This window comes from Metarhizium brunneum, chromosome 2 (genome assembly GCF_013426205.1).
Source record: "Metarhizium brunneum chromosome 2, complete sequence".
NCBI classification, from domain to species: domain Eukaryota; kingdom Fungi; phylum Ascomycota; class Sordariomycetes; order Hypocreales; family Clavicipitaceae; genus Metarhizium; species Metarhizium brunneum.
Window position 1 is genome coordinate 1,155,089 of NC_089423.1, and position 17,879 is coordinate 1,172,967.

Genomic DNA, 17,879 nt, shown 5'->3' on the forward strand with positions numbered 1-17,879 from the left:
ACCTGTAGCAGTGGGCGTCGTGTCGTGTCATTCGCTTCCCGCTTGCCGTTTGCCGTTTTAATCCCATCCCAAACGTCGCCGCCGGCCTCTGTCGGGTAGTGCCACCATTCTGATCTTGCTGGCCCTCTAATCATCTAAGCCGGCATCTCTCCGTTAAGCTCCATCGATATCAGCTCCGCTCCTGCACCGTGATCCGCTCAGCAACGCAGCGCAAGGCAAGGCAAGGCAAGGCAAGGCAAGGCACGCCTAGCAGGAACCGTACCGCTCGCTCTGCACTACTACTAGCAAGCCAAGAAGAAATCAAGCGTCCTCCTGTACTGGCTTCCTGGGTACTATCACGGTGGGCGGCGCTCCTACGAATGCATTCCGCATGGAGGCACCGCACAGAAAATGATATGATATTTCACAGCCAACTTCGTAGCCCGACCAAGCCCAAGGTTGATGGCGGCTTTTCCCCCACAGTCAACGGAGAATATGCCCGCAAAATTTTACTTCCGCCGCTGCAAGGTCCGTCAATACATCATCGCCCTGCAGCCGCTCCCCTTGTGAGCTTTGAATTGGCTCTACATCCCCGCCCTCAATATCAGCACCATACGGATAGATGGCCCGTTGGCCAACCCAGGAACACACGATCGACACCAATTAGCTTGCTCGGAACCCCATTGGCGAGCCCAATATCAGGGTACCAGCCACCTTGACCGGAGAATCTTGGGGCTACTCCGTACATCAGACGATGTGCTAGAGAAGGCAAGAAATCAACCGTGGTCACTAATACTCGATCCTGCCGAACAGACTGAGCGTTTCGGTCCGGCCCCGGCGCACAGTTCTACCATCCGGTCTCCTCGCTTCCAAGGGACGAGAGTCATATAGTTCGCGGGACCACACCCACATCTGGGGAGACCTATTATTTCCTCAGTTTGTAATCAGGGCCTTCATCGCCCAGCGTCAAATTGCCAGTCGGGGCCAGATCTACCCACTATAAAACATTGACTAACACGGTGTGGGTGGCGGCTCAACTAACCAGTAGGTGGTTGTCAGTGGAATGGAAAAGATGGCAAATTGCACTCCAAAACATCGAAGCCTGGTGAGACATCCATAACTTACTGAGGACAGCCCAAATCGGAGGCACGTCTCCGTACCAGGTTGCGAGCCAAAGGAACAGGGCCAGCTCAGATAGCAGAGTTTGAATCCGTCCTCACTCATGACACAGTTGTAATCTTCATGGATGCAATACACCATGGACGTGCTTGCATCAATGCACACACAAATATATGAGCACACGAACAGATTGCTTGCAAGATTCGTATTTGCCTGATCTAGGGAAAAAAAGCAAAGAGAGTTCCGCACTAGCGCAAGTCTCACACACGAAGAGGGTATCCAGAACTGTTTCCTATGGGCTGCCGCTTCAAATTAGCAAGCCAGGAACAGGAACTTTTTTTTTTTTTTTTTTTTCAGAATATTGCTGGAGACGGTCTACGACGCTGGTCAAGTTCTCCATCTCCTTCAAACACTAACACGGACGACACAGAGCCTAAACTCCAGCTTTCCCCAGATCCAGTGCAAGCCCCAAATTTCATCACAGACTATACAAGCGGGCCTCAAGAGGTGAAGAGTTGCGCTCTTGCCCCGGCAACTTTTCGTACCTCATATCAGTAAAGGTCCCTACACTGCTCTTGAACTGTTGCTTCACGTCCTAGAAGGCTCCGAGAGTAGACGCAATATGAACAGCCCGGTCAGACAAATCCATTGTCTGTAAGAGCTGCGCCTCTGGGGTTCCATATTAAACACACAGTACCAACCAAGGGTCTAGCTGTGTAGGGGGTTGTAATAGAGGAATAGAGGTCAATTTCAGAGGCTGTGAAAGCACCCGTTATACACAAATCAACGTCCACATGCAGCAATTTGCTTCTTTACCAGCTGCTTTGCGCAACCACGGCTTATAAGAAGAAATATGAAGCAGATCTATACTAGGTCTATGCTAGGTCTATCCACCGCAATAAAGATTACAGAGGCCATGGCCGATTTCAAGAATCTACCACCTTTGAGGCAAAGCTCACCTTCTAAGTCGAGTCGACGTTGGCCTCTCTTGGCGCCGCCCTGGATCGGCATGTAACCGAACTCCGCTGTCCCCAATAGCTGTCATAACAGACTACTGGGCACTGAGGGAGGATCAGTTACGATGAGAGACCACCACTCCGTCCTGGTGCTATCAAGTGGAGAGATCCTTGTCAGTGGGTTCAAAGTACACGCTGCTGTAATAAGTGGCCGTACATACATCCATATTCGGTCCTGGGGCCAGGCTGATAGTCGAACAGCTTCCTCGAGTCTCTCTCTATCGAGGACCTTCAATTAAACAGTGACGCTAGATCACGAGAGATGGGGCGTTCAAGGGCACCGACGCTCCTGAATAGGGCGTCACACCCTGTCTTTTGGACTTAATTCAGCCATTCTGCCCTTTGGAGTCGCTGGATTTATTTCCTACTTGTCTTGGCGACTCCTTTGATCTTGATAGTTCGTGTTTATGGAAAGTTAGCCTGGTGCCCTCGGCAACAGGAAAGTCACCAAAAGGTGCGGCTGGCGATACTGCACGCTATACACCACGTTGAACCCGGACGCATTTACCCATTTTTTCACGATTACTTGCCCTCGCCAGCCAAACCTGCAGGGCATCTCAGACGTTGGGACACCCTTTCGCCGATCATCCCGATAAGGTGGACGGTTGTATGAGCGCATATCCAAATCATCGGTACTGCGCACGTGGTAATTAGTTAATACTTGTGAGCAGACTCTCGGCCTTGACCAGCCACCATCAGCTTGGCGGCACCACATGATGTGTTCCCGAGATGCAGTCAAGCAAAGGCAATGTTCCCCGGGCATATCCTGTTCGATCCTGTTTACTCCGTGGTCTACCTTGTACTATACATGGAGCTATCTCGTCGCTGGAGGGACACGGATTGCAGGAATTCAGCCATGCCGAGTAGAAAATCCAACCCTCGACTCAAATATATGATCAATCACTTCCAAATCGGTCGCAAGTAACAGACTAAGCCCCAGCAACCAGGCACAGTGAGCTTGGACGTCCCACACAATGACAAGGTGCAACCGATCTGAACCGAGGACAAGGGTGCTCCCATTATGAATGATGGCAAGAAGTTATTGGCAGGCAAAAGAGGGATGAGAACACCATTTCCGAGTGTACAATGGCATCCTGTTTTGGAGAAAAGCATCCCTGAACGGTGGTGTTTCTGATGTGCTCTTGCCGAGGAGCCACAAATGTCGGCTTTACTAGCTAGCGCATGTCATCCGTATCGCGTTGTCGCCAGTCCAGGAACGACGATGTTTTTCAAAAAGCTGCATCGAAAAAAAGTCAAGACTCATCCCTTGAATGTTCGTCAAGGGTCCGTCATGCTTTGACCCTGCAGGTTCACACACCTTCCCTTCAGGGTCCTCAATAAAATCGCCGACGGGTTTACGACTGGATAGAAGTTATATTGCTAGACAGCAGACTCAAGACCTTTTGCAAGGGAAGGAAGGGATTGCCTTGGAAGAAGCTGGAGTGGAGTTCTGGGTATTGCTTGCAATCTCCCGGCCGGTTGTCGAGTTCCAATAATAACTATTCCGTGGTTCATGAGGTTTGTCTACTCTAGGTTCGGCTTCTGTGAATTTTTAAAGGTGAAGCGTCAACTTGGCATCCGCTGGGCACCTTTTACGATTCAACATCATTTTGTGTGCGACAGGCAACTCACTACGTCACACCTGGATACAATGAGTCATGTGGATAAAATATAAGCCCATTTGCCTGATGCTTGCTGCAGGACTCGTTCTTGGCGGACCACGGTTTGAAGCTCTTTGGCTGAATCCGCTCATCTTACCTACATGATGTACACAGGGCGTAGGGATACCTGGTCTCCGCCCCCGCTCATACTCACAGAGAGGTCTGGGTAGCCAAGTTTTTTTTTGTGCGTGCGTGCGTGTGTATTTTTTGGTGTTGAAGGCGGGCACGAAGAGCAATATTTGCAGACGCCGGTAAGCGCGTGAAATGCATCGTAATTGAAAGGTTACTGATTGGACACAGGACAACAAGATGGCGCCCAAAGAGTTCATTGGGTACTATGTGGTCAGACCCAATTTGACTTGATACGGCGCAAGACATGGAACAAGACGTCATGACGCCCTCACGGCTCTCTAGCACCAGAATACTACTTTGAGAACAGAGTGTCCGTCATCTTGGCTTCGAAAGAGCGTCAGGTCAGGCCCGCCAAGTGTTACTTTACTCAGCGTCAATGCACCAATCAGACATGATTGACTACCTCTACGGAGTAAGGCTGCAGGAAAATGTCACTCTGATGGATACCCGATCAGTTCTCAGTCAAGCGTGGCGACTCGCAGGCGGATGGAATAATCCATGGCCAAGTGGTAGTTCTTGATTATCTCTCGATTCCTTCCAGAAACGAAGGAAAAGTTGGTTCCTGATGTTGGCGCGAACAAACGAGGCACTTGCCGCAGCGAAGTTACGCAACCTGCTAGAAGAAGAAGGATATCTAGTAGGATTGCATTCCAGTTCTCCAAAACGGCTCATTGAGGAGCCCCAAAGAAGGATCCCGCGCCGATGCGCACCGGGTCATTATACATGATTGATGCAATATAAGTACTAGGTACGACGGTTCGGCGGCCAGCAGACGGAGGCTTGACTGCAGTCAAAACGAGACTGCCATGCATGACATACGCGGAGAGCGAGGCGACGGTTCGAATAGCCAGCTCGCCATTTGCAAGGCGAGCCTTGTCCCAGAGTCGAGTCGGACATGACTCCGGCTGATGGGATGGCGCTGCAAGATTGTGTTGAAACGGTTCCAAATCGGCACAACAGAGTTTGCCCATGCTTTGGGTGCCATGACCAGGGTGCCAAGCTCCAGGGTTTCCGGCCTCATGACTGGCCAAAGATCGAGGCTGGGTCCCAAGATGTAGACCATTGACGGTGAGTCCGGGAAGTGGTCCCATATTGCGGTACTTGTGGTGGGAAAGCTTCTTGACAGGAACCATCGGTTTCCCAAAAGCTGCAGCGAGGCAGGGGAAGCGCAATCCAGGGATGCAAAACGTCATGTCGCCGCCAACGAGACGTCTGCAGCTGTCTATTCGCACTGCACCGCGGCGCATCGGTGGAAAAGGATCAGCCAGCAGCGGCAATGCCGCAGTCAGGATCCATTTCTACCCACTTCTCAAGGTGCGGCCCGGCCTAACATGGGCATGGGGTCATGTCATGCACCCACCGCGGTGTGTGTGTGCGCACAAGCCTGTTCAATGCATGCAAAAGATACGGAGTACTCGGCTAAATAGAGTCGCCAAGATCACCAACCTTACCCAGCCCAGCATCCAGGAACGCGAATTCCTGTGAAACGTAAGGGGTAGGGTTTCGAGGGGGGTTAAAGGGGAGGTTGTATTGTAGCAGCACTGTAGTAGTAGTATTGTATTGTCCTGACCCATCGGGAATGCGGACAGACTGCCGCGATGGGGGGTTCAATATTGCCAGAGGACTCAACACTCCAAGTGTAAAGCGCAAAGACCTGGAGAGCCGGAGTTTAAAAAAAAAAAAAAAAGCCCATGACCAATGCAAGTCGCCTCCTCTGGCAAAACTGAACATGTCGTGGGCCAGCGCCAACTAGACTGAAAACGTGAGGCATCAGCTCGTCCAGCCTGGGGGCTGCCAACGCCGCAACTACATCATCATCATCACCACCATCATCGTCGTCATCAACAGTAACGTCAACACCACCATCATACGCCATGCCAATTTCTCTCCAGCCTCTGGCCTCAATTGGACAGCCACTCATCCGTCTTGATCATCTCTCTTCGATGTAACATTGGATCCTGGGAAATCCCACCGGGAGACGGGCGGGGACGGCATCAATAAAGCCCATGATCCCTACGCCACCACAACAGCACGACTGGCCGGTCCTGCTCACCGACAACAGTTCGCACGTGCGCAAATCAATCTTGCTCGACGCTCTCTGGCGTGCGTTGCATGTATGTATGGGGATGGTGGGCAATCGCCAGATTTGACACTCAACTTGACACCTATAGCTCAATCCGGACTATCGACAAGCACAAGGTTGCTAGCTCTGGGTATTTTTGCATCCTCCAACTAGTCCTGTCCCTGCCATCCATCTACCAACATCGAATTGGCTGGCTTGGCGGACACTCCCCCCCAATCAATCACACGACATGTTACCATGAAGAATACCAACCCAAGCAGTGAATCAAGGACAAGAAGAAAAAAAACCACACACGCCCCGTTCAATCTGTCGCCGTACACCGCATAACCCTGCCTACCGCACGTTCTATCATTCTTTTTTTGTAAATGTCAGTGACGCTCTGGTTCTTCTTGCCAAGTGTTTTGTTCTCTGGTCGAGACCTGCAAAAGCCCTATCGAGGTCCTATTCTGGCATATTCGACCGACAAAAAGTGCCGTCACTGACTGGTGTCCGGTGTCTCGTCTCCACTGCGCGCGAGGAACCCTGCATTTTATCTAGATAGATTCCAGGGTTCTGGTACGGAGTACGGAGTATTGTACAGGTATCCTTTTTTTTTCTATTCCTTCCTCTGGGTACTGACATGTTCGTCTCGCAAAGCCACTTTGAACTACCACTTGCTGGCGGGTCGTCCAACATTCTTCAACACCATACGAGAAGAGCGATAATAGGTTGTAGTACGACTGGTGAAATTTCTCCGGAACCAAGCCCTAAACGAGGCGACGCTGATTACTGAAATACCACCCTGTCTAGTCACAGTTATCGTTTGCTTTCTTTTTTTTTCTGTTCCTTCGCTCGTTTCGTTCCAAAGACGGAAGGGAATTAGATATCCGTGCATCTCTAATACCCCTTCCCAAAGAGGATTCGCATATTGGCACAGCCCAGTTTCAGTATTGAACGTGACGGGCATGCCTTTTTTCACTATCCACATGGTAGGATATATTGTAGCACCGGGATCGCAAATTGGTATAACGTGATTAGTTTATCAGAACTGTTGAGCAAAGGCCATAAGTGGGGTTATCACGTCAAGGTCAATTGTCTTGTAAATAAGATGTTGGAATTTTTTGGCCTTTTTTTAACTATTTTTGGTGCCGAGAACACTTCGGTTGATCTAATCCTCGACGGCTTCGTCTGTGGCGGCTGCGACTTCGCGGTCTACATCCTGTAGGACTTCATTCATCTCGGCTTCCGTTGCTTCCAGGCCCTCCGAGCTCATGAGCTTGTTGTCTTTGTCCTCGGCTACAAAACCCTTGTTAGTATGATGACGCAGGCTCAACGGTTGTCATAGATGCGGCGCCCAGATGCGTGAAGACCAAGCAAAAGTAAGAAGAACAAGCACCGAGTCGGCCGCAGAGGGGGAAAGCACTTACTTCGTGGTTCTACCATCAAGTTCTCTTGGACCTCACAGTCGGTAAGCACAGAGTAGTCCCCAATGACGCATCTCTTGCCCAAGATACACTTTGTCAACTTGCACCCTTTCCCAACCACAACTCCGTCCATCAAAAGACACTGAGACAGCTTGGCTCCTTCGTTGATCTGACAATTGGCTCCCACGACTGACTCCTTGATGGCTGTCTTCTCCTCTACAGTTACGTTTTCAGCGATGAGACTGTCCTGCTTGGTAATGGTAGTTCGTGACTTGACTCCCTCAGGGTATGCCACTTTTCTCGAGTGGGCAAAGGGCGACGCTGCCTCGAGCCCAACTTCTTCGATGGACTCCAGTTTAGCTAGTTGTAGAGATATGGCAAGCAAGAGCTGTGCGGTATCAACACGGCGAACAATAGCTGGTTTTTCTTGTCCCTCGCCTGAATGAACGTATGCGACGACCGGGGGGGTATGTTGATTTGCTTGTGATTTCAGTGAGCCATCTTTGCCTATGGACTTGGTTTCGCCTAGTCTTTCAGTAGATTGCTTTTCTGCTTCTTCTGGGCCAGGTGGTGGTGAAGTAACACTCCCCGATGTGGAACCGTTGTCATCTTCTGATTTGGCGGCGTCGCAAACCGTAGTGATATGCAGCTTGTCCGCAAGTCCGACTTGCCATCCGGCCTTGGCCCACCAACCCACCACGTCCTCACCAATGCTGTCGAGTCGTTCATTCTCCTTGACGAAGTCCAGAATCCATCGGGGAAAGATGTAAATGTGTGCGTCCCGGTGAGTAGTCAGCATTCGGATGCGAGGGTGTGCCCTGAGTAACGCGTGCCGGATTGGCAATGACTTCTCATCCTCCATAATGTCTTTCAATGAGTCTGTAGGCATCGAGTAAACCAGCTTTGAGAGATGGGGGGAAATGGATCCTTTTTGCGTGGCTGATTGCCCAGAAGGGAGCGGAGAGGTGGCGATGAAATCAGTCTCTTCACCTTTAACCACCGGACCTGACTTCGTGTTGTACCAAACTCCAAGACCGCCACTGTGGTGGCTTTGGTGACCCATTGTGCAGCGCCCATCTCCTAACAAATCAGTCAGGCTTGCAGACTTGACCATCCATGCTTGGAGGAGCTTATCTCCGCCTAATTCGCAGACAAGATCGCAGGGCAGGACGACAAAGTCCGATTTGATCAGATTGCGAACTTCAGAGAGGCGAAGAATTTCCGCGGTTCCCGTGTTGTAGTCCAAGTCTGCCGGAGCGAGAATATCTGGTCTGGGGAGAGGCAGGCCAGTGAGAAAGGGGTTTATGCTAAATGCAGAGTTCATGGCTTTGGATGCTGATGGTGGGCATATCAGGGTGATGTCTGCGAGACATTAGCTTTTTGTCACACAAATACATGCATATAGCATATTGCAGCAAGAAACAACAAGTTGTTGCCGTCATACACACACACACATATATATATACATATATATGCATACGCTAGTGTGGTATGTTGGCTGTGCCAGGACTCGGGTGTGAGTGACAGTGACCTACTTGTGATGCCCATTCGGTGACAAAAGTCAATGGGGTACCACACCATTGGACGATTAGCAATGGGTAGAATAGCTTTGGGGTTCTCATCAGGATTTGACGTGAAGGTCGGAAATGATGATCCCGGTCCGCAAAGGATGAGTGCTTGCAGCCCTGTTGAGGGCATCGACATGGCGTGGGGCATTTTGACCGTTGCCCTGGCCGGTGTGAGGCCGATTGGTGTTTCGTTCGCTACGCCGCTCGTGAGATGGGAAGCAGGCTCAGTTGAAATCTTGTGCTTGAGCCTTGAGGGGTCTTCCCTTCGTGTGCCCACGTGTCCGGGCGTTCGTGTTCAGATGCCTGATATGTTCGAGGATGCTTTTCAGAAGGAGTCATAGCCTCGCAGAATTGTTATGTTGGCCGGAGCGAGCTGTGTGGTGGGGTGTGGCTGGGTACGAGCGAGGGGCATATGTGGCTGAGGGTGGCTGATGTCATCACTGTCACTGCCCGCAGCTTGCGCGAAAGTTCACGTGTAGTACGGAGCACGACGCGGTAAGGCTACACAGCTCCACCCCTCGGCACCGGATCTTTGGTGGTCCCGCTCTCCGAGCTCTGGTACCTCGGGCCAACCCAAAGCGTTGCTGGGCACGGAAAAGAGGCGCTCCACCCCATTGTTGACATTGGACAAGATGAACCTTGACGACACCCACCAGCCACCAAACCCGTCCCAGTTATTAACGGTCCGCATCTTCAGTCTGCGGCATCATTCCAACCATTTTCCTTTTGCGCCACACCTAACGACTCTGGTTCATCTCTCCGAATATTGCCCAGACGCATTGAATCTGAAATCCTGTCCCTATCCTCGTCTGCCAGTCTCCAGGAAATGCGATACCACTCCTTCGCATAAATGTCTCCAGATCGGTACGACCGTGGTACCTCCCGGCGCGGTGTCTGGAGCCACTGGGTGCCGCTTGCCATAACCCTCACAGTCGCAACTGCTGGGGTGGCCGCCTGGATATGGAGCCAGCGCAAAGAAGACGAGGAGGATAATGAGCACGAGCCGGGCTTGGATTATGAGAACGCTGATTACGGGGACAACCCCCCTTACGGTGCTTCGCAGCGCGATTCGCGAGGGCCCCAACAACCTCCTCGACTGTATCAACAAGGCGATGATGCTGCATCCTATGGCGTAGCTACGGCTCCCAGTGATGTTTCTGCGGGGGGATGGGGAGCACGCATGTCCGGCGCGTTGAGAAGGACGCCCAGCCCTCAACACTTCTTCGACTCGACTGGCAAGACGGTTGCGGCCGGAATGGCTGCCGCTGGCGCAGCTGTGGGCAAGGCCCTTGCTTCTATCCGTGAAGAGGATAAAGCGTACGGAGAAAACCCTTGGCAAGAAGAGGCCGATGCGAAGAAGGGTCGCGCTCCCGCCACCGGGGAGAAAAGCCGGAAGACTGTCGCTATCGTCGTGTCGGCCGATACAAAGATCTCTGATATATCTGATGACGGAACACACGAGCTGGCTGTAAGCTAACTCATCTGCATTTCTGATCGGCAATGTTATGACAGAGCTAACGGGCTACGACAGTCAATTCTGTCCCACATTCCACGCCACAATGACTTTTCAAAAATCAAGTTGTACATCCTGATATATGCGCCGGATCTAAAGGAGCCCATGTTGGATGGTACTTCTAGTAACCTCCCGCCGCCTTCTTTGAGCTCATCATTTTCTAACATTGGTCATGATCAAGCCCAAACCCCTGGCGAAGAGACCAAGAGCCCTCTGTATGCTTCCGCACCATTCGTCACCTGATGGTTTTGTCCCAGCTCCTAATAACATGAACACAGCATCGCTCCGTCAAACACAAATGCCGCCTACGATGCCGTTTATTCCCAGGCTCTTAGCCTGGTGGACAAGGAAACGACTATCCTACCATTCACAACGCCAAATGGTCACGTTCATATTCTGCGTCATATTCAGCCAGACATCCTGTACCTACAGGAGTCTCTGAGTGGAGACAATGGCAGCATCATCACTACTCTCCAAACTTGGCTACGGCACGACATTACTCTGGTCGTTGGCGCTGAGAGTGGTTCTGGAGGGCTGGCGGATAGCGAGTCGGAAGCCGAGAAAACAGGGAAACAAGTAGAGAAATGGTGGCAAAGACCTGAACGAGTCGGACGCGGGCGTGGAGTCGTGGTGGTCGATGGCATGCGGGTACATGATGATTGGGCTCGAAGGGTCCAGGGTAGGGAGTGACGGTCCAGTGATATACAGGATGGTTGGGCAGTCATTTCATGAAGGGTGAATAAGATCTGTAGTTGACGTACATGTATGGTCTATATTTTTTTTTTTTTTTTTTTTTTTTTTCATCTTTACTTTTATTTATTTTTATGATAAATTGACAATGTATGTAGCCTTGAACATCTGGGGTGGTTGAGGACTGGGTGCGGAATGAACATTGGGAGCAGCAAGGATGGAAGTGAGATCTGGAGCACAGCTGACGTTCATACCTTGTTCAATGGTTGATGCACGGACTGGTTCTGCCCTCTGCTTAGACAGTTTGAAGCACTCTGATTTTTCGCGTCTAGACACTTCTTTGTTTATCAATCAACCTAAGCATGAGGCTCCATGTCCTGCTAGGTTATTCAAAGGGTTCAAAGGGGGGCACTGTGCTTCGAACAAGGCGCATCACGTGACGCTCATCTGCGCGTGAGACGACCGGCATGGGCATACAAACGCAACATCAATGATCATTCGTTTGGCATCAACAGGGTGCGAAGCGCTGCGCCAGCGTCATTCACTTACAAACCTGGTATCTGCAGACTAATTATTATTGTGTGGTAATATCTCATGGATCATTTTCGGGCCCTTTCATGAGTTTTTCTGCCGCGCTGCACGGCCAAACTCACACCAACTCTTTCTGCCTTTAAATATCGACGTCTCCGCAATTCACTAGCGCAGTACGACTCCTCGACTTTCGACATCAGACATCGCCTTGCCATATCTCCTTCCACCTCCGAGTCGCAACGCTTCCGAGCCGATAAACACCAAACCCAACCCGCCCTGGGTGCATCGATGACCGCATACTGGGCTTCCGAATTCCGATTCGACTTCAGCTGGCAGAGTTGTTGAGCGCGCGTAGGCTGCTATCAGCCGTGGACGGCATTCGCGAGCCACCATGCTGCCTACCAGCCCCGTCGTTCAACAGAATGGCGCGGCCAAGATAAAACGACCAGTTCCGCCCGGCATTCAAACCAACGGCATCGCGTCGTCAAATTCATCCCCCTCACCTTCCATGTCGGCAAAGAAACCGCCGACGAGCGCGAAACAGGCTCCGAATTCGGCCAGCGATCGCTCTATAACCGCCTCCACGGTTCGCCCGGTCAACCGGGCGCGCCGCGAAAACTCATCCCAGGCAGCCGGTAGGAATTCGAGAAACAGTGCGGGAATGCGTACTGGCTCGTTTTCTGTAGATGCTGGTGCCAAGGATTACGGCCCTCCCCCATATGGTATAAAATACCCTTGTTCTGCAACGTCTGACTGCGACGTAACGTTGTCAACTAACAGAGTGTCTCATCATTAGTTGTTACCTCTCAATACATCTTGAGCAAATACTCAGGCAAACCCCCCTCCTTGGTTGTTCACCTACACGCTACCCACTTCCGATTTGACGGGCAGGATGGAATGTTTCCCTACAAGTCGCCAATGGGAAAATTCATCGAGCATCTTAGAGCGCGCACACTTCCGCATGATATTTTAGAATATCTGATCGAAGCCAAGGTACCGTTCTATGATGGATGTCTCATCGTTCAAATCCACGATCATAAATCTCTCGCCCAAACAACAAAGGCTGTCACCAAGGCTTCACGGACGTCTGACGCTGTCTTACCGTCGTCAATTCACAACTATAACCAATGTCTAACGCCTTCGCCCTACGTACCGTTCCCGAAGGAAGAACAAGTTACGGAAAATGGAATTGCTAGCAAGGATACCGACAACTCAAAGCAGTCACCAGAAGAAGGAAAGGACAATGAGAGCGTGACTGCTCCAACACAACCATCGGAGTCCACAACAACCAAGGAAGCGCCGAAGCCCAAGATTTTCACCGCCGTCTTGCATCCGACTCCTGAGTCTCTACAATCGGATCTCAAGATCAAGGCCACTACCCCAAAAGGCGACGGCAAGGGTGTCAACGACACTCCATCGCTTGCACCGCCGTCGACCCCATTATCCCTCGTTCCGCCAACACCGACTGCAAGTAGCATGCCACCTCCCGCAAATAAGCGCCAAAAGAAGGAGAGGATGGAATTGGACAGCAGCACCATATATGCGGCCGAAGGACAGATCCTCTTGGCAACAACTGCGCCCTTGATACTAGAGCCAACACGGAACCCGGAAGAGACTATTCTTTTATTGGAGGCAATGGCGCATCCCAAGCACTCTGAGCCCCCGCCTCAACCAAAGACTCGAAAGAGGACTGTCGCTGAAATGGCTGCCGACGAGGCTGCCGCTGCCGACCAGGAACGATACATGCTTGTACTGGATGATAGACTGTCGGGCAATACCTCTGGAGCTCAAGGGTCCAGCGCTACTGACGGTGAAGCCCAGACAAATGCAGCGGCGTTTGAGCCGAGATTCGAGAGGTTCAAAGTTATCGAGGACATCAAGAGAGATCATGCTGAGAAAAAGGAGCAAGAGAAGATTAAACAACAGGAGAATGATCGACGTTTACAGCTTCAGAGACAGGAGCAGTTACTACAGGCTCAGCGCCAACAAGCAGAAGCCGAACGACAAAGGCGCGAGGCTGTTTTGAAGGAGAACCAGATGCGACAGGAAGCCCAACGGCAACAGTTGGCGGCACGCTCTACTGCGGCGGCTGCGGCACAGAGCCAACAGCAACAACAAAACCAGCAGACGGCTCAGAAGCAGCAGCAGCAGCAGCAACAGCAGCAGCAACAGCAACAACAACAGCAGCAGCAACAACAGCAGCAGCAGCAGCAGCAGCAGAAGCCGCAGTCGCAGCCCCAGCCCCAACCGCAGCAACAACCACCTCAACAACAGCAGCAGCCCCAGCCTCAGCAGACGACGCAGCATGCTCACCCTGCGCAAAATGGTATTACTGGCAACATTTCCAACGGGGTCCCTGCCGGCGGACAAAGTGCTATGGCTAATAATATGCAAGGAGCTGCGCAACCTCGCTTCCCGGCTCAAATGTCTCAAGCTGCAGCCGCCTCGTCTCCTGTGATTCGGCAAGGAACACCGCTGTCTTCGCCGATGGTCGGCAGTGTGCCTATGCAGCAGACCAACTCCAACATTGCGACCAGCCCCCCTCGGCCGCCGTCTGCTGTTCAGAACGGTCAGATGTCCGTACCCATGGCGCATAACATGTCTGCTAGGGGCAGTCAACAGAGTCATCATTCTGGCACTCCTCGTATGCCCAACTCGACGCCTAACATGCCTCACGGTACACCAATTAACCGACAAACCGTGGCAGCCACTCCACGGATGACACACGCCAGCCCGCCTCCCAACATGGTGGCTCAGAATTCTCAAATGGGCCAGGCCATGATGATGAATCAACAGGGCATTAACCAACACAATCCGCAGATCTTTGCGCAAATGGCAGCACAGCAAAGAGCCATTGCACAGCAGCAGCAGCAGCAGATGGCGGCTATGCAAAATGGGGGTGCGAACGCGGGCTTGAATCCACAGGGGATGACACCTCAGCAACAGCAAGTGATGCAAATGATGCAGAGGCAAATGATGTTGCAACAGCAGCAGCAACAAGCTCAGCAGCAACAGCATCAGCAACAGCAACAAGGAGGCATGATGACACCCCAGCAGCAGCAGTTTGCTCAGCAGTACGCGCAACTGCAGCAGAACATGCAAGGCAATCAGACAAGGCAGATGTCAGCACAGGTGCAGGCACAATTACAACAAATGGCACGAATGGGACAGATAAACAATCCAATGCAGAGACAGGTTAGCGGACAGATGATGAACGGTAGCAACGCAAATATGCAAGCCTTTGCTGCTATGCAAATGCAACAAGCGCAGCAACAGCAGCAGCAACAACACCACCCGCAGCAGCAGGGCCAACCTCAACCGCAGCCAATAGGCGCCAACCCTATCCAAGCCCAGATACAAATCAATGCTCGGCAAATATATTCTCGCCTAATGCAGGGTGCAGTCGCCAAATTTGGCAGCGCTGAAAACGTGCCACAGGACACACTTGATAAGATGAAGCAGTCCTCCTTGTTACAAGCGCAGCAAATGCTTCAACAGAGCATGGTGCAACGGCGAGCACAACAGCAACAAATGATGCTGCAACAACAACAGCAACAAGCTGCGATGCAAGGGATGGGCGGTATGATGGGACACCCAGGCATGTAGAACAATGCAAAAGGATGCCCAATGATACGCAGTCAGCGACGGGCTATGTGATGGGATGGGGACGAAAACGAAACACCCGGCGGACCTTTTTTTGTGCATTTTTGACCGGATGGGGATGGGTACTGGAGTTTATGGTACAGCCGATGCCACATTATTTTCCCACTTTTGTCTTACCGTTTTGTCTTCTTCCGCAGAATCGGGCGCGGACTTTGAATACCCCATGGATTTTATTTGAGGTTTTGCTTAATGTACAGAAAGACCGAACAATGGGCGCGGGCGGATGAGCACATGGATTTGAGACTGGCGGCGTACTTGCGTGTTAGCTCCAGCATGGCGTTTACCTGGCTTCACCTGGAAGGTGGAGATGGTTGTTTTGTACATTATACACTTGTTAGAATATGAATCATGGTTACGAAAGCATTAATTTTATTCTGATGCAAATGCATTGTCACCGCTGGGCCATGTAATGTTGACCGTCTTCACCTTTTCACAGCGTCGGAGAACGGACAAGCGGGTCACGTGTCTTCTCCACAGAAGCACAGAGAGGTTCCGTCATGACACAACCGCCCAAGACGCCAAGGACGGAAGCTGCTCAAGTGGTCACGTCCAAGATTTGGACTTTGGATTCGACCACGTCCAGCAGCCCGGGCTTAGACTGCAGCTTAACGTGACACATTTCACCCGGCCTCTAGGGGGATAAAGTGGTGTATTCTCGTCTCTCTTTTACTATTCTCTTTTTTGAACTTGCATAGCGACCGACTCTCCGCTCCGAATCGTCCCTTTTGTACGCTTTCCCTCCCGCGTCTCGTCAGCATCGCCTCGTCCGCCCCAAGGTCGACTCCATCACCAACTAGATCCGATGCATCCGCCACAGGTATCGGCAGTCTTGCTGCCTCTCCTACTGGCACCCCTGTCCAGCATGGCCATGCTGCACTGCGAAAATATCCTTATTCATGGTTATAAATTCAACCTGGAGAAGCTCAAGGGCCCGCATTCTGTCGTCACCTCCAAGTACGACTCGGTGACACACACGCATCATAATACAACCTATACATTGGATGTGTGCCAGCCATTGAAGAAGAGTGGCACGAGTAAATCCACGGAAGAGTGCCCTAACGGCACCAGAGGTACGCCGTGGCTCCCTGTTGGAACCAACCCGAGTATGTGATTGCTGACAAAAGCCTTGTGCAGTGTGTGCTATTTCGCGATTTATTCAAGGCGATGTGGACAAGGTCGAAACGGTCACTGCCATCGCCGGCAGTCTGGAGAACGTGGGCGGATCCCAGTTTGAGTACGAGGCGACGAGGTTAAATGGCAGCGACTCAAACAGCGATTCCAAGAAGCAGGGCTTGCGGCTGGTGCTCAAGGGCGGCAAGCATCCCCTCAGTGGGCCTGTCAAGGATCGCCGCGAGCAGAAGGCTGTTGTCGAGTTTCTTTGCGACCCGGACAAGGAGGGCAACGAGGGGGAGTGGGAGTCGGAGGACAAGTACTCCAAGCTTCGCCGCCGTGAGGATAAGAAAGAGGACGATAAGGACGATAAGGACGGCAAGGACGGCAAGGACGGTGACGGTGACAAAGATGAGTCTTTTGGGGAGCACCAGCTGAAAAGCGACAAGGCTGCGCTGCTCTGGGAGAGCTACGGACCGGAAAAGGACGCCGATGTCCTGCGACTTACCTGGCATACCAAGTATGCATGCGAGAAGCGAGATGGAGACAATGACAATAAAAATGGTGACGGTGGGGACAGCAGCGCTTCTTGGGGCTTCTTCACCTGGCTTGTCATAGTGTGAGTGGTTACCAACACTGGATTTTGCGTTTTCCATGTGCAATCTGCTAACGGTATATGAAGTGCCTTCTTGGGCATCGCAGCATATCTCATCTTCGGCTCCTGGCTCAACTACAACCGCTACGGTGCTCGGGGATGGGATTTACTCCCTCATGGTGACACCATCCGGGACATCCCGTATCTGCTGAAGGATTGGACGAGACGCGTGCTGAACACTGTCCAAGGCACAGGAAGTCGCGGAGGGTACAGCGCCGTCTAGGAGGGTTCGTTGGACACTTTAGAGAGGGTGTAACAAATGGGATAAACAAGCGAGTCTGGAGCAGCGCTCGAGTCGAGAGGGATGTCCTGTAACTGGGCCGCGTTTTTTCTTTCTTCTCTTTTTTGAGGCGCATTGGAAGAATTGGTTTGCGCTATTGTACAGATAATGCAAAGGGAATGAAGATGCCGGTCTCGCGTGAGATGTTTGCAGACGGCTGTGACGGGCGGGCTTGTCGACGGTAGAATTGATGAAGGACGGGAAGCATCACTTTTGTATACAATGAAGCTCGTAAATGGACCTGGCTAGGTGGTAAAAATATGAATTACAGTATGATTATCATGGCCTGTAACCACAAGAGCATCAAGCACCTCCCTCCTAGACGTGTTGCAATAGTAAAATTGGGTGGTTAAGAAAATGGAACCAAGGCACAGTGATGGGCTGACAGCCTCACCCGTTGCAGAAGTGCATCTGCTAGCGCTTGAGGGTCATGTAAGTCTCCAAGCTGCCATGTTGCAACTCTCAAGTCGTTTCTT

At 51.7% G+C, this 17,879-nt stretch overlaps 4 protein-coding genes across 4 annotated transcripts; 3 read left to right on the forward strand and 1 right to left on the reverse strand.

The window, feature by feature from the left end:
* Positions 1-7,137: 7,137 nt before the first annotated feature.
* On the reverse strand, positions 7,138-9,109 carry Eif2b3 (Translation initiation factor eIF-2B subunit gamma; the record flags this gene model as incomplete). Its single annotated transcript, XM_014687776.1, has 3 exons — positions 7,138-7,265; positions 7,397-8,755; positions 8,929-9,109. The coding sequence occupies 3 exons, from the start codon at positions 9,107-9,109 to the stop codon at positions 7,138-7,140; spliced, it is 1,668 nt and encodes a 555-aa protein (XP_014543262.1).
* A 702-nt stretch (positions 9,110-9,811) lies between these two features.
* G6M90_00g033330 (uncharacterized protein) lies at positions 9,812-11,164 on the forward strand (the record flags this gene model as incomplete). The annotated part of the gene is made up of 3 exons (XM_014687777.1): positions 9,812-10,429; positions 10,493-10,689; positions 10,753-11,164. 3 exons carry the CDS (start codon positions 9,812-9,814, stop codon positions 11,162-11,164), a joined length of 1,227 nt encoding a protein of 408 aa, XP_014543263.1.
* Positions 11,165-12,086: 922 nt separating this feature from the next.
* spt20 (SAGA complex subunit spt20) lies at positions 12,087-15,301 on the forward strand (the record flags this gene model as incomplete). Its single annotated transcript, XM_014687778.1, has 2 exons — positions 12,087-12,417; positions 12,492-15,301. The coding sequence occupies 2 exons, from the start codon at positions 12,087-12,089 to the stop codon at positions 15,299-15,301; spliced, it is 3,141 nt and encodes a 1,046-aa protein (XP_014543264.1).
* Positions 15,302-16,220: 919 nt separating this feature from the next.
* ATG27 (Autophagy-related protein 27) lies at positions 16,221-17,346 on the forward strand (the record flags this gene model as incomplete). The annotated part of the gene is made up of 3 exons (XM_014687779.1): positions 16,221-16,428; positions 16,493-17,087; positions 17,151-17,346. 3 exons carry the CDS (start codon positions 16,221-16,223, stop codon positions 17,344-17,346), a joined length of 999 nt encoding a protein of 332 aa, XP_014543265.1.
* Between the last annotated feature and the right edge of the window lie 533 nt (positions 17,347-17,879).